Source organism: Archocentrus centrarchus, chromosome 4 (assembly GCF_007364275.1).
Source record: "Archocentrus centrarchus isolate MPI-CPG fArcCen1 chromosome 4, fArcCen1, whole genome shotgun sequence".
In the NCBI taxonomy this organism is placed as follows: domain Eukaryota; kingdom Metazoa; phylum Chordata; class Actinopteri; order Cichliformes; family Cichlidae; genus Archocentrus; species Archocentrus centrarchus.
Genome location: NC_044349.1, coordinates 18,076,758 through 18,101,663, shown reverse-complemented (window position 1 = coordinate 18,101,663; position 24,906 = coordinate 18,076,758). Strand labels below are relative to the sequence as shown.

The 24,906-nt window shown below is 40.3% G+C and overlaps 1 protein-coding gene across 2 annotated transcripts in view; it reads left to right on the top strand.

Annotated features, from left to right (window-relative positions):
- The first annotated feature begins 439 nt into the window (after nucleotides 1-439).
- Nucleotides 440-24,906, top strand: part of negr1 (neuronal growth regulator 1) — a 207,499-nt gene continuing 183,032 nt past the window's right edge. For both annotated transcript variants that reach the window (XM_030727995.1, XM_030727994.1), the window contains exon 1: nucleotides 440-924. In XM_030727995.1, the coding sequence (XP_030583855.1) occupies nucleotides 503-924 (422 nt within the window). In that variant the 5' untranslated portion in view covers nucleotides 440-502. The remainder of the gene's footprint in view (nucleotides 925-24,906) is intronic.

Genomic DNA, 24,906 nt, shown 5'->3' with positions numbered 1-24,906 from the left:
AAACAAACTTTGCAAGTTCCTCTTGTCTTTGTGTATGTGTGCTCTGTGTGCGCGCTGTGGTTTTCCTTGCTAAAAAAAAAAAAAAAACTTTGGTAGTGCCAAATCTTCTCTTTTCAAAGTATTTTGTGGATGCCTTCTAGAAAAAATAATCACAGTTTATGTGCATAAACTATGATTCTAAAAGACTCCCATTTGTATTTGTATCTTTACAGTAGCAGTCTGAAAGCTTTCCAGGACTTTTCCTATGGGATACACCTGCGTCACCGGCAGTAAGCTCCATTTCCACCAAATGCTCAGACTGTTCATTTCCTTATAGGGGGAGCTTCTCCAGTCGATATCTTTAATTGCTCCTGGGTTGTATCAATACCTTCCGGTTTTGCTGCTCCATCACGAGCCACTGGGAACGGGTTGCCCGGGAAACGGCCGCATGGCAACAGGATCAGAGCCTGGGGGTTGTCTGCTTCTAGGTCTGCTCCCATTTTACATCGCATTTCCTCACTAGATGGTGTGCAAGCCACTGGAGAGTACACTTCCCCGCACAGTGAGCTCTACGTTCAGCCAAACAAACCTTGGGAAACTATACAGCGGATCATTTATTTACGGGGCTCCGCAAAAGTGTGGAAATAAGACGTCGTTCGCGTTAAGGTTTCCCCCCTTTTTTAAAGCTAACTCCATCCGCTTGTTTTTGTTTTTTTCTTTTTGTTTTATTTTTAACAAGAAGACTTGGGAAAAGCGACAACAATATATAGCTGTGATGGACATAATGACTGCGGTGCAGGATGCTTGTGTCTCTGGTCAGTGGCTTACTGCGATAATTCTCAGCCTGTGCTGCTTTCTGCCGTCCTGCTTGCCCGCTGGACAAACTGTGGACTATTCCTCGGTTGAAAGTGTGGTCAGCAGACAAGGCGACACGGCACTACTGAGGTAAAACGAGCTAACACAACTTCACTTTCTCCTGCTCACACTCCTCACCCTTTGCTGGAGTTCTCAGAAGCTAACCCCCCCTTCCACACACATACTCGCACACACACCTCCACTGCACACTCTCTTTAATGACAGAAATGTCTGGTAACTACTTCTGGAGACCGTGGGTGTTCTGTCATTGAGCGCCTGCAATGAACACACAATAGGTTATTTTCCCTCCATCCCGTCCTTGTTGTCGCTGTCGGAAGAGGGGGGGCCGACCGGCCGCTACACTGCTCGGCTGCTTACGACCAAAGTTTTCTAGATACTTTCCCTCTGTGCACACCAGTTAACTGAACTTAAGTGTTATTAGTTATTTAAGAGTGAATCGATAGCTGTTTGTACGTGGGAGTATATCGCTTGAAGTTAGCCTACCGCTGCCTATCGCTTATGTAATTTGCTTATATTATGTCCGCTCATTCCCACCGTCTTAAACGCCATAAGTGCTAAGATTGGGCTTAATATACAAATGACGAGTCCAGCGTGCTTATTCTGAAATCTTTACGCCAGATTTTGCTGAATGTGCAGTGTGATGTCGCAGTTGCAAAAACCAGCCTGAAGAGTGTACGTGTGGTCGCTGCTGATCTGAATAGAGTTGTGGCAAATGATGCGCTAACTCCTCCACCCTGCCTCCCTCCGTCAACCCTGCCTCCGTCACGTAGGCTACGGTGCCAGCTGCACAGGTAGCTGCCCATTAAGGGCTAAATTAATTTCATGGGTGTGGTTTCGGTCCATTTCACTAGGAAGCTTGCAAAAACTTCTTCCTCACTGGAGTACACTCAGAATCGTTGCCAAGCATTCTTAAAAACACACACACACACACACACACACACACACACACACACACACACACACACACACACACACACACACACACACACACACACACACAGACAGACAGCCTTTGGTTTAAATAGGCTACTAATAGTGCTTTAATAAACATTACATAATACATAAGTTTCAGTATACAGCTGCAGATTTGTGTGTAACAGCAAATGTGTCTGTTTAATAATAATGAATAGAAAATATTAAAATACTTACAAAACAGTAAAAAAAAAAAAAAAAAAGCAAACTCTTTGGAGAGCTGAGATAATATCTTGTTCCACCAATATTAAATATCCGTTTTGATGGATCTGAGGAAAGGCTGATGGGGGCGGGCCTGCCCCATTTCAATATGAATTCTGTGGATGTTGACTCTGAGAGATGCTGGGTGTGGACCTGAATATAGAGCAGCTAAATGTCTAAAGTTCCCACTCAGCTGGGGCTTTTAGTCATTGTTGTCTCATACTTGGTCGTTGAAAAGCTGCCTTTTTGGTTTCCTGTAACTTAAGATGAACCTCAGCTAAAATATGGAGATAAGTTATTATGAGGAGGGTCAAAATGTACTGGTGCTCATCACAGAATCACCTTGGGAACAAGGGGTACTCAGTATTTTTTATCACTATTTCCCTCCATGCCCAAGGGCCATCCCATCAAAGAGACTTACACCTCCGAATGTATCTTCAGAGAGGGTGTCTAATTCCCTGCTATCATTCTGGGTTGGCTGTGATCATTAGCAGAAGCTTTGCCTGGATCCTGATGGTTTATTGGACCAGAGATTATCACTGTGCTGTTAATCAACTCAACAGACTAGTTGCCTCCCACCACCTGAATAAGGCAACACTCACATCAACAAGGAGGCCATCACCTCAGTAACAACCATCTATAGAGAGATTCATAACTTAAAGGAAGAAAAATTCTAGAGATGATATCACTGCTGGCTTCTTACAGTTTATTATGGGTTACACCGGGCTCAGTGTAACCATTCATTGGCATTTTTCAGTTATTGTAATACTGCCACTGTGACTCTGTTGACCAAATCTAAATAAAAAACATTTTAACTCAAGTTAGAATCTATCTTCAAAATATCACTGAACTGAGTTCAGTGATATTTTGATTCTCCCAAAACCACACATGACTGTATTTCCCCCATCTTTTTCTATTGGCCTTTTGAGAGTCTGGCATCAAAGCATGAGCTGTCTCATGTAGGAGCTTGGTGCTGAAAACAGTGCTTGTTTGTTGAGTTTCTTCATTGTCAAGACCCCTAACTAGTGGGGGCCATTTTTCCTTTGCCCTAAAGCGGATTGCTGGCAAAAAAAAGAAAAAAGAAATGCGTGCATCCTCAAATACTGGCACGCAATTAGCTACTGCCTCGGGATTATGAAGTGGCTCCCGAGAGGTGCGTCTTCTGTCATATGTTAATTTCCCCTCACCTCTTCAATTCTTAGTGTTGCATTTCTGCTGCCCTGATTCATGTTGGACAGTGGGTCCACAGCAATTAAGTGATTTGAGCTTCTTGAAGATGAGGAATGGTCCACATGTGTATCATCACCCTTTTAATTTTTTTTCCTGATTACCTAAAAGCTCAGCCATATTTAGCCTCTAATGAATTTCCCCTGTATTTGAAGTGTGGTGCTGCTTCAGTGTCTTGCATGCCTGTTTAAGTTTGGCACATAGTGCTGTTTTTCACATGTTGTAAATCATAAGAGATACATTGTTCAAAGTAGCTACAAATCCCTTTTTCCCCACCCTTTACAGGTTTTGTGTTGTTTGGATTCAGTTGAATAAATCCCCAGTAAATGACATATTTGGCTATGAATTTGAGGGGGACAGCTGGATGAAAAGACAGTTCCCTGTGCTGTCAGGAAACACACAGTATCAGTGGCAGCCTCTTCCACATGGATAAGCAGCTGTAATCAACAGCAAAGAGCTCGTGTCTATAAATGTAGTCCATGCAGACTGAAATCTTAAGAACAGGCTGCAGCCATATGGTTACAGTTTGAAGTACTCTTCTTAAACTATCTTTTTATCTTGCACCCTGTGCTTCTGTATTTCTTTTTTTCTCAATGAAATATGCATGATATGAAGAGAGCCAGACAAAAGGCACACTGATTAGCAGTGAAAAAAAAAATGTTTTTCTACATTTGAATAAAAGCAGAGGGACATAAATAGTAGCAAGGCTGCAAACAGAATAAGACAATGGTCTTAGCTTATTTTTGTTATTTAGTATGACAGTTGGTCCCCAGCCACAAAATAAGGTCTCTACCACCAGCCTTATAGTCCCTGTAATGGTGCAAAATGGACCTGTCACTGGTTTCAAAGTCTGGTATTCGTATAAATCTAAAATCATTGCCTTCATGTCAACAGGCCAGTTGATGAAAATCTTTTCTGGCTCTACATGATTGTACTGAAGCTGTTTTTTAGCCTCATCCAGGGCAGAAACTGTGCCATGCATCATTTTCCTCAACTGTGTCATTATTATGGCTCTGAAAGGTCTTGACATTTACTATAAGCACTTGAGCCAGAGACAACATCTAGTTTAAATGGTTTGGTATTCGCTTCCCAGCACACATGCTGGTAAGACAGAAAAGAGGAACAATACGTGACAGTTCAGACTTCACAGGAGACAATTTAAAAAGGAGGAATAGTTGATGATCTGCTTAACACACAGCCATAACCGTAGCTGAGAAGCACCACTTTATGCATTTCAGCAGTTTTTTAATTAGGCCACAGCAAGTTCAGTAAAAAAAGTAAAAGTGAGGCTGCTTCATTTCCAACAGCTTGGTTGGAGATGTAGTAAACATTGTGTGCTCCAAACACATCAGTTAACTGCCAGATATCAGCAGTTTCATGCACTCATTTGGGGGAAAACCTGGTTTACCTCTTATGACACATCTGGAGGCCCACCTGAGTCTGTCACTGTTAATTAAACGCCCAAATCCTCTCGTCTGTTTGCTGCAGCCTATGTTTAATGCAGTCTGTGTTGCTGTCAGCACAATGCTGCTTTTCTTCAGAGTCTCCTAATCTCAAGGATCAAGTGTTTGGATTGTCAGTTGACCTAATTTTTGGCCAGTGAATAGCAACTGTCATGATACAAAACCATATGTATGTGGGAAGAAGCTGTTGTTAAGCGGGGGTGGGGGTACCAGATGAAGCCATCCATACACCAGGGTCTCTGGTGGTTTCCTGAGTTTCACAATTGTGCAGAAATAACAAGAAATACATAGACTTCTGTTAAGTGAAGTAATACACACTCATCACCTTCCCTGTGCAATATGGGGACCAGTTCTTACCTATGTAGCTACCACCAAAATGTCCATTTTGAGCCACGAAAAACCCAGTAAAAACATATTATTAATGTTTGGAGACTCACTGTCTTATGTCAAAAAGCAGGCTTATAGCTAATATTAAGGTGTATCTTCCATCGCCCAAGGGAAGCTGGCTTTACCAAAGTATTCATCATTACTTTGGCATCCATTTGTAACAGATGTGTTTGAGTGCAGATGGAAACCAGCCGACAAGGTGACACGCTAGAGCAGTTGTTAAGAAAGCTTTCCTAGCAGCTGCCTCCTTTAAGACCTCCAGTTAACCTCTTCCACAGCATCCACTCAAAACTCAGAGTGTGTTATGTCTTGTTTTAAACAGTCACTCAGCCCACTGCCAGAAGGACTTTGAGATGAAAATTTCCCAAGGTGCAAAAGTATCTGCGGAAATAAATGTTATGCAAAATGACATTTTTTAATATTAAGGGTTATTGTAACAAAGACAGTCTTCTGAGACTAATTTACTTATTACGCAGTGATGAGAAGCAAACGTGCACACCTTTTATTTTGTTGATACCAGTTGATGCTGAAAAATTTGAGATATATAAAATGCTTTTTGAAGTTTACAGCTTGGCCCAGGTTAGCTAGTCAGATGCATGACAAAATGGCCCCACATCTCTTTATGAAAGATATAAAGAAAATCCAGCATGGTGTTGGATGTGAAGAAAAGCTCTTACTTTTGGCTTCCTGCTTAACACATTCCAGGGTGCCAGAGCTTTTTCCATGGCATGATTTATAACTTCATGCTGCAACTATGTATTGGGGCTAAAATGCATTGAAAAGCCAAATTTACACACTATAAACAATTTCTAAATGGATTACATGTGTGCCTATCATTTTTCAGGCAAGTCAATCTATTGTACTTCATAAAAATTAAGCATTTCTATTTCTAATATATTTCAATTAGCACTAAAGAGATTGAGTGCCGCAGTGAATTAAAGTCTAAATGGAAATGCTTTCTCAAGGTAAATCCTTCGAGGGAAATAGATGCTATGCTAGGTTTTAAAGCATCTTTCTAATATAATATAATCACTACAATTATATGGGATAGGGAAAATGATTTGGGGTGGAAAAATTGAGCTTTTACCCATTCCAAGCTCCAAGCATCCACATAATTGCAATAATTCTACAGAAAATCTCAGAGGAGCATTTTTGTGTTGTGAAAAAGCTATAAGCCTGAAAATTAAACTTGACAGACAGAGTGGAGAAGCAATAACAGGTTATCTTTTGGGCAATTTTAAGGAGAAGTTACATGAAACTGACTTTTCCTGAAGTGCATGCCAAAGGTGTTTACTTTTTTTCCCTCGGTGGCTGAGATTGCATAAACACAATTTTTTAAATTCTGATTACGGATTATTGTTTCAAGTCAAATGTTTATATGAGGTATTTTTCAATTTAGTGTGATGCTTACAGTACTGTGCAAAACTTGAGCTAGCCTTCCTTTCTTAATTGTTTTTGCTAGAAAAGTGATTTATGTGCAAATGGAAAATATGTAAGGCTAAAACAGACTATGCAAAGTTCTAACAAAAGTCAATATTTGGTATGACCACTTTTATTCTTCAGCGCAGCCTGAACTCTCTTAGGTAAAGTTTCTTTAAGTAGTCTCCAGGTATAGTTCTCCAGGCTACTAGAAAGACATTCAATGCTCTTCTTTGGATGTTGGCTGCCTTTTGTTCCATTGTCTGTCAAGATAGTGCCACACTTCTTCAGTGTTGAGGTATGGGCTCTGGGGAGGCCAGTCCATGACTGACAGTATTCCATTTTGTGGTTTTGTATCCAGGTATGCTGTTACTGTTTTGGGATCATTGTCATGCTGAGAAATGAAGCTGTCACTTTCTAGATGGTATTGCATGGTGGACAAAAATTTGACTGTACTTTTTTTGTGTTGATAATTCCAACAATTTTGACAAGACCTTCAACACCACTGGCTAAAGTGCAGCCCCAGACCATTGCAGAGCCTCCACCATGTTTTACAGATGGCGCTAAACACTGTTGTACCTCTCTCGCTGAACTCCTCCATACATAACTATTAACAATGATTTGAACCAAAAATGAAAAAATTTGGATTCAACAGCTAGACCTGTTGCTGCTGATTTTCAGCTTCTTATTTTATTTGGCATACCTGTCTTTTCTCCCTGTTTCCCTTCTGTCAGGTCCTGTGTCAGATCTTCTCCAGTTGGTAGTTTTTTTAGGTTTGCCACGTCTTTTTTTGTCCTCTGCTTGTGCAGTTTACTCAAATTGTAAGTACACACTGCACACCATGCTGACATTTGTTCTTGGTTATTCATTCTTTGGGAATCACCTTGTTGGTGCAAAAATACTGTTTTATATCTGTCAAACTGTGTTATCTTTGGCATTTTTCATAAATGAAACTCAAGGAAAGCGAATTTAATTCAATTTTATTTATACAGCACCAAATCAAAACAGTCATCTCAAAGCGCTTTATATTCTAAAGTATTGTTAATGTTAGACGCTAAATGCCGGGCCCACTTGCTAACTGAGACATGGTGAACAGTTAGATCGATAATTCTTTTTGCATATAAACCAGAAGCGTTACATTTACTGATATATCACGCATTCAACATGGCCCAGAGCGCCATTTCCTTCCACTAATGGGTTTGCAGAAATCACATAAAAACACAAGAAAAACATCATAATCCAGGTGTTTTATCATCCAATCAGCCGCTAACACTATAATGTTTTTAATGCAAGCCACTAAAACTATGACAGTGTGAAGTGACAACATTTTGCTGGGAACTGTAGTTTTTTTCTCCAGCTTACAGCTCCCAGGATTTTATGTTTACTAGAAAGCCTGGAATTGCTCTTTGATCTCCCTTTTTTTCTCTTCTTCCTCCTCGCTTTCGCGCTGGTCGCCATTTTGCTTTCTGTAGGCCCGTGAAATCAAGCGTGAACAGGATCAGCGCGAAACTGGCCGTGCCCGGTGCTAGATTGCAATTTGCGGTGAAATAATACTATAGCGCAGCGATCTAGCCAGAGAAGACAAATCATAGGCTGGTATTGGCGAGGATTCTGACTACTATGACTCAGGTGTGTTTAAACTAACATGATGAAACAAATGATGTTTTTTTGTGACTGGCTGCTGGTGACAAGGTACCTAGAGGTACAATTTAAAATTGGTTATTTAAGTTGTCTGTTATGTGTAGATATGCCACTGATTCATCCCTTTAGTTAGATGCCCTTTTTATGATTGAATGAGTCATAGGTCAGTGTTTAAAAACATTCCTCTGAAAATGGTCTGATAGAAAGACTGGACTGAAAAGTAAACAAAGTGAAAAAGACCAGTTCAAAAAATTACAAGAAAGTCTGGCTCCTCAGAAGCAAAATATGAAGATTGAGGAGTGGGAGAAGTGAGTGAGACTTTTTGCACAGTAATAGTTCTAAAATACATGATTCTCTGTAGAGCACCAATTCAACTTAGAAGCTTGTGTTTTTTGTCCAGAATTCATTCTTAGAAGATCATCAAAATGGAGTCCCTGAGCATAAAGAATGCAGACTTCACATTTTTATTCTGTTTGGGCTTTTAAACCAGTTATAAGTGCATAATTAGGCTCCATATAAACATACCCATTGAAAGGTTGACTTATAAACATCTTAAAGGGATACAAATTAGCACCAGAGTATAATTTGTTCACTTATGATTGTGGATATTTTAATTGAAATGCTGGAGGTTCTACAGGCTTCTTACTCATATATTCAATGTGTTCAGTGATTTTCAGTAGCCTATATTAAAAATCATGCTATTTTTTGTGCATGTTTTTATGGATACATAGTATTTTTGTGGGACAAGATTAAGCTACTCCCATCTGACAGCTATTGCAGAGTAGTTTTGTTTTTCCTAGCTCTTTGTTGAATACTGTGCAGCCTTTTCTGCTCTAAATCATATGCCAACACTTCCCAGCCTTTCATCACAGAGAGGAATGATTCCTCAGAGCCCCTTCAATTAAAACCCTTAATCAATCAGTTAGCATCTCCTTGTGTTTCATGATAATTAGTTGTGCTTCTCTGACAACATTGCGTAATCTCATCTGTGCCTCCTCTGTTGAGCTGTATACCAGCAAGTCTTGGTATGCCTCTCATGTCAGCATGTTATAGACAAAACTCGCTGACATCACAGTTTGAAGCCTGGGCGAAGCGCTGAAAAAAAGAGTGCATTTGTATGGGAGGCACACTTTGCTTCTGGTCTTTCCTGAATGGAAATCTCTGCAGCTTTCTAAATTCGGCTCTTTGTAGCCTGTGTCAGGAGGTGAATCTGTGACCTGTTTGAGCTAAATCTTCACATCTTACTAAGGCATTCTGCTTCTGTTGTTTTAAACTCATTTATAATGTACAACGAATCTGAGTCATCACCATGAGAAGACTTTCCCATAGGATAATGTGGCTGATGACATGAGGCAGGTAAACATTAGTTGGGTCCCCTGGGAAAAATAAATTAGAAGTGTTGACACATGGATATGTCAATATTGTTGTTGAGTGAATTAACAAAGGCCGGTGGGATTTCAACATCTTGTAGAGGGCATCTTTTTGTCCTTTAATGAAACTCAACATTTGGCATCACTGTATCTTGGATTTACACGTCACTATTAAGTGAAGCATCGTTTTTTTTTTTTTTTTCTTTTTTTTTTCCCAGTGAGCTGCAAATTGTAAAACTGACTAGCAGCTTTTCCACAATATGTGTAATGTTAAGTGTGACCTTAGATCACCTGAATTAATCCTTATGCAGCAGAGCATAGCTGTGAGTCGAGCTTTTAGAAGTGATGTAGTATTTAGGTTAGGTTACTTTAGGATTACTTTGTTGGCATGCCATAATCCTCCAACTATATAAATATCAGCAACTCTTATGAATCACACATAATTGACATCTCAAATAAATAAATTTGTTTTCAACCATCATAAAATTTTATGAGAGAAAGGAAAAAATTGATTCTCGTAGCTTGACTGCTTTTGGGTGGAGTGGAAGAGGGGGTCGGCGGGATTACCATATTCCTGTCTGCTTGCCTCCCCCCACCATCACCCAAAAAGAGTATTTCTAGAAGTGAGAACTGTTGGATGTGTGAGAAAGCACAAATACAGATAATGTCCCAATCTGACTCTCTTGGACAAGTTTATTTATGAAAAAGGGTTTATGACACCACAACTATGCAGTAGAGACTCTCACACTAAGACCTCTGTCACACAGGCCTAGAGGCTGGTCAGTGACCCTCTGGCAAGCTTTGTTTGCATGGAAGATGCTGACTTATCTGTGAGCTGTGGTGAAACTTGGAAAAAGTGTAATTAAATCAGAAACCTTTGCATTCAGAAAATAAAAGTTGGGTCTTATTGCAGCAAGCAGCGTGTTTCAAAAGGTCTCCGTTTCTGGTTTGCGTGTTACTTTTCATACTTTCAGTACCACTTGGCTAGTAGTTTGCGAGTGTTTGCAGACAAGTTGGTGTCTTCCATGCAAACTACTGACAACTGTGGCAACCTGCTTTTTCACCACCATATACCTCTTTGCAACCAACTTCAGCAACTACAGTACCAGCAACCATTCACCAACCAGTCATTCACCAGTGCCTGGTGGTTACTGGGGGTGGGGGTTGTGGGGGTGTCACTGACTGTCTCTAGGCCTGTGTGAATGGGACATTAGCAATCAGTGACTGCCCGCAATCTAAAGAAGCCACTCGCAGCTGGTCAGGGAATAGACATTTTTCTTTCGCCAGTTCTTGTCAGATGGTTGCTGACTGGTCTAGTACAGAGAAGAAACTAGTATATATAAATCACTAAAAAACTTTTTGTTTCATATTTCTTGTTTCTTCTTGTGTTCTTTGGCTTTGCCCCCTGGAGGCATTGGTTGGATGAACATTGGGAAAAAAACCAAAACAAAAAAACAAGAAATATTGACAGTGATCTCTATTTTAGCACTTCTGTTATCTGAATTTTATGTTCACAATGGCTGGTCTTTCACAGTTGATTAGAAAAAGCCCAGCAGCTAAAGGAGGTACGTATTGTCATAATTCATTTGGTTCTATGTTGGCATGGCTAAAGAATTTTAATTGGACTCATTCTGAGCAGGTTATGGTTTTTGTGTTTCTCTCTCTCTCTCTCTTTGTCATCTGCATAATGAGTGTGTGGATTTCAGGCTGCTGTAAATGTTTGTTGGAGCCGAGTAATTGGAGAGTCTGCATTAGTAATTATTAGTAAATGGAGAAAGAAGCAGTGGAGCAAATCAATATCACTGAGAATTGTGCTACCTATTGTTTCCAGAGGGGTCAGGAGTTAAGGTAACAGCAGTGCCATGTTGAGAATAATAAAAACCATTTGTAAGACTGATTCATTAATATTGTCCAGACTCAAGGCACTATGAATGTAAACCTAATGTTCTCTACAATATCACTGCGCTGACAACATATTGAAGCACATTTTACTGCAAAGCTTTAATTTTATGGTCGACGAAAGGCAACCATGACAAATGCCCCCTTTGGTTACTAATTGTAGATTCATGACAGTTTATTAACTCTTTGCTGTTTTACACAGATGGCATAAATAGTTTTTTTTACTGTAGAGTAATCCAATTAAAGCAAAAAAAAAAATCTGGTGTTCAAGTGGAATTTGTAACATTCCCACTAACCCTTGACTTATTATGGGAACACAGCATGCTGCTGTGATGAGTGAAATGGTTAGTGCTGGGTTATTGAAAAAGCCCCCCGACCTACATAGTTTTAATAATATGTGCTCAGGATCTGGTGTGACCAGCCATTATAGAAGGATTTGTTCCTCTCTGTCATGTATATTCAGCTCAGGTATAAAAAATTTAAAAATCATTCATAACAGTATATGTTTTTAAACTATGCATAGAGAAAAAAATGTTGATATTAAACGGTTGTCAGACTTTGTCCTAACCACATGTTGGCAGGCTCCGTCTGTGCCACTGTAAAATAGCGCATTCATCAATTGATCTATGAGGCTGCCACTCATTAGCATTCTAATTTTAGACTCGGGAGGGCTTTTCGCTATTCATAGTGGGACTTTGATTTCTCCACACTCCTCTGTCTTTGTATCGTTCTTTAACTCTCTGTGGCTTTTCTTTACTCATCTCTCTCTTTCTCTCTGCAACTGTCTGCTCCTAAATTGCACTGAAAGGTAAGCAGCCAAGGCAAATATAGTCGTGATCAGTTACTATCTGGTAATAAATGAGCTGTCTACTGTTGTCAGTTTCATGTGTAGATTGTTCTGTAATTACTCACCAGTGATATTGAGGTTTGCTGTATTCCACGTGATATGTAGCAGTCAGTTCAATGTGCTCAGTTATTAATTATTTCAGTTACCAGTTATACCCTTTGAGGTAAATATTGGAGGTTTTCAGGCAACCTTATTACATTTGACCACAACAATCAAGATGCACATTGAATCATAGTATCTTGTCCACTCGGCACAACACACTTTTTGTAATGTTTTATTAATATCTGCTGTAGGTGAAAATCCATTCAATATACCCAAAGACAGTTGTACAGTTCTTGCCTGATTGATGCATGGGTGCTGGGGTGACAGAAATAATTACGTTAGTGTATTCAGCAGTTATACTCTCGTAGTAATAACATTTTTGCTTTTTGTAATGCTGTCATTCCCTTGGTGAATTGCGGCATATGATAGTTTATTATCTTTGCAACAGCAATTCAAGGGTTTAGCCTTCTCTTAACAGCATAAAGTGATATGTTGTTGTTCTAGTGGCGTCTCAAACCCTCAGAGTACGGGCTCAGTAAAAGCCATGCTGCCAATTCAGAAGCTTTTGGATCAGAGAGGATAGTATTTCTCTCTGGAAACATTATAACTATTCTATTTAATGCCATCCAACTTTAATGCAAGTTTTCTAGAACAACTTGGAATTAACCTCAAAGGTTCTCTTTAAAGAAGTGAAGCTTTGTTTTTTTCTCTGTATTATGGCTAGTTAGTGTTATGAAAAGGAGGATTAGAGCTCAGAGCTAATTAGCATCCAGCCCTATAGCTACGAATGACATGCTTTTGTAGATAATACAGCATATGTAGCTACCATGCCTCTACCATGTTAGAATCTGTATGCCAATTGTTGGGTTTAACACACACTGATTCATCTTACTGTATTTTGTGAGAAACAGTCATGTGCAACAATAGAGCTTCCCTGAGGCATGCTATCAGTTTCCAGCTTCAGCACTTCATTCTGCAATCTCTTAAACAGCCAGTTGTCTTCCTTGGAAGTGTGTGGGCCATGTCTTTCTGCCGCAAACCTCAATCCAGGCACTGTCTTTGATTTCAACACAATACCCCCACTGCCTTCCTCTCTGCACTGTATGAGTGTCACTTTCATTTCTGAATATTCAGCCTTGTTTTTTTGCCATAGCAATAACTAATGGGTAGTTTTTGCAGAGCCTGGAAAGGATAATCCTGTCATCTTTGTTTTCATGGCCACCTCAGGGCCATTTAGCAAGTTCAAAAGAAAAAAATCTGCAGTGCAGTGTTTGCAAGGTTTGTTCTTGCTGTCATGTTTCATATCTGCCATTACAGGCAGGGCTACATGTGGAAACAGGTGCTGTGCTGAATGACTATAGTGGCTCACTTAGGGGAATATCCAAGCCAGATGCTTTATTATGTTGTGTTAATGCTGATGCCAGCGTACCACAGCACAAACGTGCAGGGGTGGGAAGTGGCTCTTGAAAAAGTAGCATTTCTGAAAAAGACTTATCAGTTTCAGAATGCGTTCCAGGTTTTCCATTTGATATGTTAATATTTAAAGCAATCACTACATAAGCATCAAATTTTCTATCCGTGCAGTCATCCACATCATGGCTGTCTTAAGTACTTCAGTTGATGGCATGGATGGCAAGAGTTTTTGAGCTTTTTAGGGTCTTACCCGAGAGGCTTCTTCAGTCTTTAGAACTGAAGGAGCATCTATAAGAACCTAAAAAAACTCCAAAACTCTTGCCTTCAACTTAGACACGCAAAACACTTCATATTTTTTCTGACAGGACAATGTGGCCATTCAAAGATGACTATGTTTTTGTTTTCTGTGGCTGCCACAGAGTTTTATAGTTGTCACTCCATAGTAGAGGCCTGGTATTTCTTTCTTGGGAACAAAAAAAATTACTCACCTTGAGTGAGCAGCAGTGTTTGATTTGATTGTGCAAACTGTAGGAGTACAGCACATTATATAGTCTTGTGATGAGGAAATATTTTCAGGTTGTGTATTGCAGATCATTGCAAGAAAGAAGCTCTAGAATTAGAAGTGTTTACAATGAAGCAAATCCAAGGCTTGCTTACTCATCCCTGCACATGACAAGAATAATTACTCTGACTGAATTATGTTTGAAGGTCTGAGACAAGGTTATGCCAGAACTTCAGGTATTTACTAGACCTCTTCCTCAATAGTCAACAAAATGTTAGTGAGTGAGAAGAGTCCATACTGGAAGTGATTTGCAGAGATGTGGTAACCAGAGATCATAGAAAGTTAGTGACAATCGGGCGCTTCAGTAGACTGCAAGCAAAAAAAAAAAAAAATGCTGGTGATGTGAAGTGGGCAGGTCCTGAAATAAACTTGTCTTAATTTTGAAACAACTACCAATCAGAATGGAGGATACCATTGACTGACATATGACCTTGTAGTAAATGAATTAGTACCCCAGCAACTGGCTCCTGGAATGTCTTCAAGCCACCAACCGCCAGCATCAAAGCGATGTGCAACGAGCAACGAATTGCTCCCTGTGGTGGTATAGCTCTAAGCAGCACAGTAACCCAACTGTTGCTTGGTAGCTGATATTTGGTTGATAGCAAACCTCCTCCTAAGCCATCATATGTCTGTTTTCTTTTTAATTGGTAGTTGTTTCAGTCACTCGCTTCAAAGTTGAGAGCAGTTTAACTTAGCAGTCCCCTCCCTTGAGTAACAAATGGTTATTTTGCTCATCATACAAGTCAGCAAATTTCAGTATGATTCTATGGTTTCTGGTTTTCACATTACTGATCATCTTTTCCTGTGTATATCTACTGCATGTTGGCGATCTAAGTTTTAATTGACCACCTGCTTTCAAAGAAAAAAAAATGTACCCAATAGTGTTACACTTATTGTTTCAACTGCTTGTTAAAAGAAAGATCTAATCAGCCAGTTGCAGGGCAGAAGCTTACTGCAAGCATCAGAATAAGGGAAATATCTAATATGGCTTTGAACAATATATGTTCATAGGTGCAAGACAGGCTTGTATAAGTATTTCAGAAACTTTTCATTTTCATGCACAACTATCTCTAAAGTTTAGAGAAAATTAAGGGGGAAAAAAGGCGAAAAAAGCATTCAGTGAGCTGCAGTTCTCTGGTTGAAATTGCCTTGTTGATTGCAGAGGCCAGAGGAAATGACCAGGCTGGTTTCAATACATAGAAATGCAGCAGTACAAAAAAACTAATTCATTACAACTGAAGTATGTAAAAGAGAATCTCTGAATGCACAACACCTCAGACATTGAAGCAGATGAGCCAGAGCAGCAGGAGACCATAATAAGTGCCACTTCTGTCAGTTAAAAACAGGAAACTAAGGCTACCTTGAGCACAGGGTCATCAGAATTGGGCAGTGGAAGTTTGGAAAAATGTTGCCTGGTTTGATGAGTCTCAAGTTTTGCTGCAACTTTCAGATGATAGACTTTATGCAAACAGCATAAAAACCTGGATCCATCCTGCCTTGTGTCAACAATTCAGGCTGCTGGTAGTGTAATGGTTTTGGGGTATTTTTTTTTTTTTGTTGTTGTTGTACTTTTAGCACCTCAGTACCATCATTAAGTGCCACAATGTCCAGCACCCATGACAATCAAAATGTACCTATCATCTAATGGGTCTCAGTACTAGCAAGAGTAACTAATAAAGTGGCTGGAGTGTAAAATCAGTCAACAGTCTTTTGGAAAGAAGAAATTGAAGAAATTGATTAAGTTGTCCATTGAACAAGACAGCTTTCTGCTCAAAGTAATTGTGTTGACAGGTGCATTGAAATTACATTGCCAAATGGAATATTTTAGCACAGTAATAGTTTTGTCTCATGAAAGGCTTATTTAAGATGCAAACAAGAATCTGATATTGTTGAGTGTTAGATGACAGGGACCTGTCAGTAAGCATTGTACTTCATCTGTTAAAGGAAAGTGGCGAGGTTTTGTCAAGGTAGCATGTAATTAGGAAACGCTCATTTGTGTGTGTGTAGCAATTTAGAGGTATTTTTAAAAAAAAATACTTCTAAATCCTGCAGACATTTTAAAAAACGATTTATATCGGTGAAATATTTTAGTTAAGGATCAAAGCGTGTCTGCACTGAGCTCTTGCTGTTGCCTTAAGCCTTGACACTTGACACAAAATACCGTTTGACAGGATGTGTTTGTTGGCTATTTTCGAACTCATTATTGACATGCAGCATGAGATTGGGTTTTCCAGCTGCCATGGCAATGGCCAAATATAGTGAAAGCTTTCACTGAAATATGAAAAGCATTGGGTAACAGTCAGAATAAACAGCCCTGAGCGACCCAGAAATAGTGTCTGTTAGAATGTGAGCATGTATGTGAGCGCATATATATATATATATATATATATATATATATATATATATATATATATATATATATATATATATATATATATATATATAATGTGTGTGTGTGTGTGTTTGTGAGTGTTAGCCATAAATGAATACTGAATGCTGTGACTGACTTACTTATATGTTGCTATACAATGTTATGTTTTTATATGGTGTAGCTGCACTTTTGATAGTGTAGTGAATAAGTTATAAGGCATAGCAGGAGTTGGCATTTCAGAATTCTCCATCTGAAAACAAATGAACCTTCTGTGTGAGTGAATGTTTAGTGCACTTCTTATTAACACTGGCCAGTAACTCTGATTCCTCAAATTTCTTTTTTCATCAGCTGCAAAGTGGACTTCCTGTGTGTCAACTTAGCAGCTGCTTTGTCAGCTAAATTACTCCAGGGATTGATAGATTTTTAACTCAGAGTTAATAATCGGAGTATACCGTATACAACTGCTTGAATAATTCATGCAGCCATTCCTTTGTAGAGATTAAAAACAGAATAAGAAGAATTCCCGCTGTAAGCTTACATAAAGGGGTTTAGAAACAGCTAATCAACTAGCAAGCCTGTCTAAGGCGAAGCAGCTACCTATAAAGTTCTGTGTTTGTCTTCAGAAGTGCCTGCTTAAGCCTAGTTGAGAGCCAACGAGAAAGTAAATTCAAAGGCTTCTGTACACATTATCTGCACCTCCTCTTCAATCGAAATTCTTGTGATTTTTCTCTTGGACGTGACACTGAAGCATCTCCTGGTTTACTCCTCCACTGAGGAAGTGGCAGGTCCTAATTATACAGTTTGGGGGCCCAGACACACTTAAACATTAACAATTACGTAGGGATAAAAACAGCACATAAAAGGAGATGAACAATGAGAAGGGTAAAAAAAAAAAGGGTAAGAGAGAAAATGAACCAGAAGATACCTTTATTTTTTTTCAACATTCTGCTGATAAAGCAGGCAAGAAATTGAGTTTGGGGAGAGCAAAATGACAGTAATGGTTCTTTCTACTTGTTTCAGTGTCATAATCAGATTTAGAGGCATATCCTGTATATTTATTCAGTGCTTTTTTTTTTTTTTTTACATAATACCACCCTCTGCTTACCAGTTGCACAGATCAGCCATGCCTCAGTGAACAGCAACAATTTCTGAACCCATAAGCCGAACCTTTGTCCTTCATTGAAAACCAGTGAACATACAGCAGGCTGTTATTAAGTGTCTTTCCAACCATATGGTTAGCAGGCTTAGTAATTGCCTGGGCCTGCATTACAGAACACTGTGGATGAATTCATGATCTGAACATGCCGTGCTGTTTAGCAAACAGTTTAAAAAGACAATGACCTTCTGTTTACTCTCCTGTAACCCTGTGAGCCCTAAATGAATTAATGATCGCGAGGTTGTCAGTTCAAACACGGTCCTTGAGCGAGGCACTTAATCTAAATTGTTTCAGTTAATATCCGTCTTCATAGAGGCTTTATGCACATATCATAGCTCATGTAAGTCACCCTTGATAAAGTAAGGAGAAACAAACAATGCGAGCCCCAGATAGCACCCTGGCTTGCAGCACACTCCTGGGGAATATCCGGTTGTTTCTGTCTGGATTGTATTGCTTTGTCATTGTTTGTTGCCTCTGTCATAACATATTCTATAAGTGCACAAAGGCCATTCCCTGACCATAGATAATCTTACTGTTTCAAAAGGAAACATACATGTTCTCATCTTCTGTCAATACTGTGGCTCCTAGTGCCCACCTTTCTGTCTGGCACTACACAGTGAACAGGACCACAGTGTGTTACTGACATGCTAGGGGGGCTGTGAGCAGTGCCTAATCAGAGCAGTATAGCTCACACACTTCTCTTGAGTGGGCGGTTGGCTTAGACCTGGACCCCTCATACATGGAGAGTAGAGTTTGCAGGGTTTGCCCAATTAGTGGTGAAAAGTGTTGCAGTGTGAGGGTGCGTCAGCAGGGAAGTGTGCACCAGAGGAGGCGTGTCATCAATCATCACTCCAGCTCCAGGCTTGTTCCAGCCCTTTTCCCTATCTGGCAGAGAGAGAAAGAAGGGGAGGAGAAAATGACAGTGGCTACCCAGTTCCAGGAATGGCAACAGACTGCACCACTGAGTGCATTAAAGCTTATGTCTAGATATCAAATTAGGGAAATTACTTCCTTTTGTTTTTACAGTTTGGGTGAAAGCTAATGCAATTTTTTTTTTTTTTGTTTGTTTGTTTTTTTTTGTATCACTGGCCACTGATGTAATTTAATTTACCGATAGGCCTTTGGCAGTCATCAAGGCTGATATTGACCAATACCGATATATCAGTGCAGTCCAAAAATAAAATCCCTTTTAACTCGACATATAATGCAAATTGTAAATGACAGATTATGTCGTGTCACTTACTGCACATTGTGTGTGGGGTTATTGATTGCCATCACCAGACGCTGCCAATATGCAATATCACACCTTGACCTATGACAGAGATTATATATCCCCGTCAAATATTAAGATTGCCTCCCTTCTCTCTTGTGTCAGTCATCTACATCTAGCTGCTCCTCATTGGCTTTATCACTAACATAATGCATGTGACAGTGGCTCAAAGATTTGTAATGTTTCCAAAAATGGGTACTTGGCTCTGTATGGAGAGCATAATGATAATGACAGCTCATCATCATACAAAATGCCTCTCATTTGAGAGTCTTCTCTCTGCTTTGTCATGGTCTTGACAGTGTCAGTACCAGCTAATGAAAGCTTAAAAAAAAATGTCTTCTGAATATTTAAGGTGTACTATCATGTATGAACTTGAAAAAAAGTCTCCTTGGACTTTCAAATTATTATCTTTCAAAGTATATTCCTTAGCACAGAGCTTTTGTTTATTTCATGCCCTCCAGTAGGGCAGAAAATGCCCATGAGGAAAATGTTTGTGATAATCTTCCTTCAGGAAGGTATTTGATACATAAAAAGCCACAAGGATGACAATTAAGAAAAATGATAATGCATTTGCAGTTATGGTTTAATTTAACCTTTCAATATATCTGTGTGCTCAAAATGGTCATTTCGGTCTGTTAAATCAGGTCCAGGTTAGCAAATATGATATATGGCCTGTGGCTTACTGTCCAGTTATGTGAAATCCACCCCTCATAAAACAGTCATCAACATTAGCTGAATATTGTGTAATTAAGTCCTTGTCCCTTCATTAAAGCAATATTTCATCACTCACAAATTGTCCTCAACAGCATTATCTTGATGTTAATATCCATATGGCATTTGTGATGACTCTAGCACCCTCACTGGCAGGGGTATAAAATGTTATTGCTCCAATGGAGATTTCCCTTGATTAGAGAAAAGCATATCTCATGACAACATGTATTACCGAGACTATCCAGGATTTTTATGCCTTAAGGTCAGAGTTCATAGTGTGTGCTCGCCATAAAGTATGAAACTCATTCGGGAGAATATTGCTGTTTTAGACAAAGCGCCTGCAGGAGAGTATAGCTTGGATCTACTGGTAATAAGCTCTCCTTTTAAACGGCAGTCATGAAAGGCAGAGCTGACCTACATGCTGAAAGGAGGATTCACGCTCTCTTGTTAGTGTGTACTGGTGGGGAATTGAGGTCTTTTCTGTCAGGAGGTGATACGTCGATGCTGCGGACTATTTCTGCAAAGGCGAAGGAAAAAAATAAAAGAGACAGCGATAGGGAGAGGAAGCGCTGTGAGAAGAAGCCAGACGCTCTTCACTTTTTTTTTGTGCACATGTATGATTGCATAATATGTTTGTGGCCCTGTGAAGTGCATTTTCTCATATGCCAGTATCACACGCTATCACACGCTGAAAAGTGTGTGAGTAAGACAGGGGAGGGGCTGAGTGACGGCACTGGCTCCCACAACACTGTAGAGCTCCATACATTGTTAATCGCTGACAAAAATGAATGTCGTGCCGCATCCTTTAAGGGCTGAAAGACTGTACTGCTCAACCCCCCCCCACTGTGCGTCTGTGTGTGTGTGTGTGAGTACACGCTTTGTACAGGTGAGGATTTGCTATCAACTTGAGATTTCTGACCTGTGCGTTTGGTTCAGTGCCACTATGATGGATGACATGGTTATCAGAATCTCGCCTCCAGGATGGGGGCTGTCCTGTCTCGCTGTCAAGGTCAATGGTTGCTAGGCCTATAACAGAGTGGCAACCTAGTGGGCTTAGTGAAACACACCATATATTCTACATCCATCATGTCAAATGTCAGATTCAGAGCAACGCGTATGAGTAAGCAACAAAATGGAAAAATGTGACCCCAACAAGGGCAGAAATCATAGTTTCCTCTACTATTGTCATGTGACCCTAAGAAGCCAAATTGAAATAGATAATTAATGTATAGGTTTGTTTATGTGTTCAGAAATAAGACAGGATTTTGTTTGCGGATATGTTCCAAAAGGCAGACGTTTGTGTGTGTGTGTGTGTGTGACAGTCAAGCAGCAGATTGGTTATGGCTTGATTGGGACTAATGTTGAGCCTCTCCCATTAGACCTCAGGGAGTTGGTAACAGATTGCTGGCTTTAATATCAAACTAGCCTTACCAGAACTGAGCATATACCATTGCCTAGACTACAAAATCCATTTATTACATTTCCACATTGTGAACACAGTAATCAGTCAGTTAAGAGGCCAAAAGCACCAAGACACAACCTGTGTTAAATTGTAGATTGGAGAAAATTCAAAGTTCCAAAGCCAAACGGGATATAAATAAATAAAGCCAAATAAAGGATAGAATAGAAATTTAAAAAATACTAACAAAAGCAAAATATTTATTAACTTGATCTCCTGGTATGTGTGCGCTTATTTCATTTTAGTGCATTGTGAGAGCAGTTAATGAATTTTGCAGTAATTTATGGTTGTGCTAGTTTCTTTCCAAGTTTCTCCTTCCATGGTTGTCGAGGGATGGGGTGTCGGCCACCCACCCCTACCTCCCCACCACAGTCCTCAACCTAGAGGAAACACTGACAATGAGAAACATACATAATTACATTAGCAGTTATCCTCAAGCTCCTCATATCTAAAAAGTAGCCTATATTAAAAACAACCTAAAAGTATTTTTGCCTTAGTTTGCTTATTTAATACCCCATGGACTTGTTCTCATAGACCAAGCATATGCTTTTTTTATGTTATCATTATTTTTTTTTTCCATGCAATTCTGCAAAGTTAGAATTTCTCCAGCTAACCTGCTGATCACAGTTTTGGTTGATTGCCCTCTGGAGGAGCTGCTACAGCTACTTTGAATGTCATGAGCCAGTAAAATTACTGTCCATAATTCAGCAGTCTCTATTGTTTTCACTGTCAGACTTGCCTACAAATGATGGGCCCACTATGCCAGACAGATGTGCCCACAGCAATCTAGCTCGGTGTTTTACTGCTGGGTTTGTGTTGCACAGCCGGAAAATTATAAGACTATAAAAAATACCAATCTTTAAGTCACCTTTCTATCAACTGTATCCCACGTGTGCCTTACTGTGACCTTAGAGATTTACAGCAGAAAGGAAAGATCTCATTGCACTAACAGTAACGTAATGTCGTATGATTACATCAGGAGTGCAGAAGATGATTGGTAGGAGTGTACCTGGTTCTATACAGGATTACAAGAAGAAAATTAAAACCGCAAGCGGTGATATCGGGCCCTCGCACTCCGCGCGCGTCGACCTGTGGCGCTCGTCGACCCGTGGCGCACTCGGAGGTTTTGTGATCGTGATGGGTCTCTAGAAAGTTGAATTCTTTTATAGGAAAAGGTATCTTTTGCTCTCGGCATAGACGCAATGGAATATTTGGGGGTGTGGTCACGGCTCCAGCATGCAAAATAGGGCATGGGTCTGATTGACTTTTTTGATGGGCTGTTTGTCTAGATGATGTGGAGCCAATTTGGTCTCACTGGGTGAAATGCCCTAGGAGGAGTTCATTCAAATAGCAGGCCTGAAAATGGCAAAAATTGACACTTTCAATTGAAGATGCTGGACTTCCTGTAGGGTTTGGAGTATGGCTCCAAGAGACTTTTTTGTATGTCTTAGGATGTTACATGAGTGTGCAAAATTTCAGAGCTGTAGATAAAATGTAACTCAGGGGCTAGCTAAAAAACATGGTTTATTATGATATTTAAAGCTGCCAGTAGGGGGCGCTCTAACGTTTATGGACTTTATGCATATCAATGTGTTCAGGGCAGGAGGCTTATCAAATAGATGAGGATTTTGTAAGGAATGGTGAAAGATATTTCATGTATTTCAGAGCAAAACTAATTCTGTGGACGGTCATACAAATTTTCATTTGCTTCTGTAGGGGGCGCTATTGCGCCTACAGTCTTGAATCTGTAGTTATGGATTCAGCCTGGGTGTGTACATGAGTGATTAAATTTTCAGCCTGATCAGACAAAGCATGTGCGAACAAGTGCACAAACAATTTTGGTGGTGAGGGAGAAAAACAAAGGCCAAATTTAATGGCCTGGTGTGACAAGGCCGTTTAATATTTTGTAAAGATTTCCACAATATTTGATGGGCTACTTGTGTAGATGATCTGGAGCCAATTTGGTGTCAGTGGGTGAAATGCCCTAGGACGAGTTCGTTCAAATAGCAGGCGTGGAAATTGCAAAAATTGACACCTTCAATTGAAGATGGCCAACTTCCTGTAGGGTTTGGGGTATGGGTCCAAGAGACTTTTTTGTACGTCTTAGTATGCTACATGAGCCTGTACATTTTCATACATGTAGATAAAACGTAGCTCCGGGGCTACTCAAAAAACATGCTATTTTAAGATATTCCGAGCTGCCACTAGGCGGCGCTCTAACGTTTATGGACTTTATGCATATGAGTGTGTTCAGGGCAGCATGCTTATCACACCACTGAAGTTTGAGCCAGATTGGGCAAGTTGGCTTTGAGTTACAGCCATTTTTGTGTTCATGGCGAATCATCAAACTTTGCCGTCCCATAAGGGTCACGCCCTTTTGTCAAAAACTCACAGTTTTGAAAACACAGTAAGTCCAACTTCTTAAGGCTTTCCAGGTGAAATTTGAGATGGTTCTGCTAAACCACCTTGGAGCTGGACCTCCAAGTGTAAAATATGACATTTCCTGTTCCCACTAGGTGGCGCTGCGACTGATATTAAATATTGTCATATGTATGTGTTCAGGGGGGCACCCTCATCCTACTGGAGAAGTTTGATGCACATTGGATCATGTAGGTATGAATGAGAGGCAATCAAAATTTCATGGCGAATGATCAAAGTTCAAAGGGGCATAAGGACCCCTCCCCCTTGGCAAAAACTCACCATTTTCGAGATTTAGATTCCCCTGGGGGTGTAGGTTAGACAAACCAAATATGAAGATGATAACGTCTAAAACCTCTGAGTTATTAGAAAAAGTGTGAGGGCTGCAAATGGCCAAATTTGCATAATTAATTCAAAATGGCGGACTTCCTGTTGGGTTTAGGGCATGGCTCCAAGAGGATTTTTTGTGCGCCTGGACATGATATACATGTGTATGAAGTTTCATTCATGTACGTGAAACACAGCGGTGGGGCTCCAGTTTAGGGGGCGCTAGCGAGCCATTTGGGCGCGCCCTTGCCCGAGCCCATTAAAATACTTAAATTTTCACCAGGTGTGACGCATGTGCAAAGTTTCATGAGTTTTTGAATATGATAAAGCCCCCAAAAAGCCAATTCATTTGCCTGAATAATAATAATAATTAAAGCCGCAAGCGGCGATGAGCGGGCCCTCGCACCCGGCGCGCGTCGACCCCTGGCGCGCTCCAGCCAAGCCGCGCGTCGACCCGTGGCACGCTCCAGCCGAGCCGCGCTCGGAGGTTCTCGCAGACGAGAGAGTAGCTGGCTCACCCGGCTGCTGACAGCTCAGCAGGCTAGCCGTACTTCGCGTCGATCGTCTCCCGCTTCCACTAGGTGGCGTCGGTGAGTGCCCACTAATTAATATGTCACAATGCTCTATGTAATGCCTGCAGCCATCAATGAAACTGTAATGACCATAGGATGATGAGTATCAGTGTCCTACTGATTTCCTGTTGCCACTAGGTGGCGTTATGAGTGTGAAACAAAGCTGATAGAGGGGTGTGTCCAGTCTCCCTTACCCTCCCATTAAGCCTGTGAAGTTTGAGGCAGATCGGACAATGTATGTCAGAGATGTAACAATTTGGTGCACTGTGGTATATGAGTAAAATCCCACATTTAGAGGGTTGCTACGGCAACACCGTTCAATAT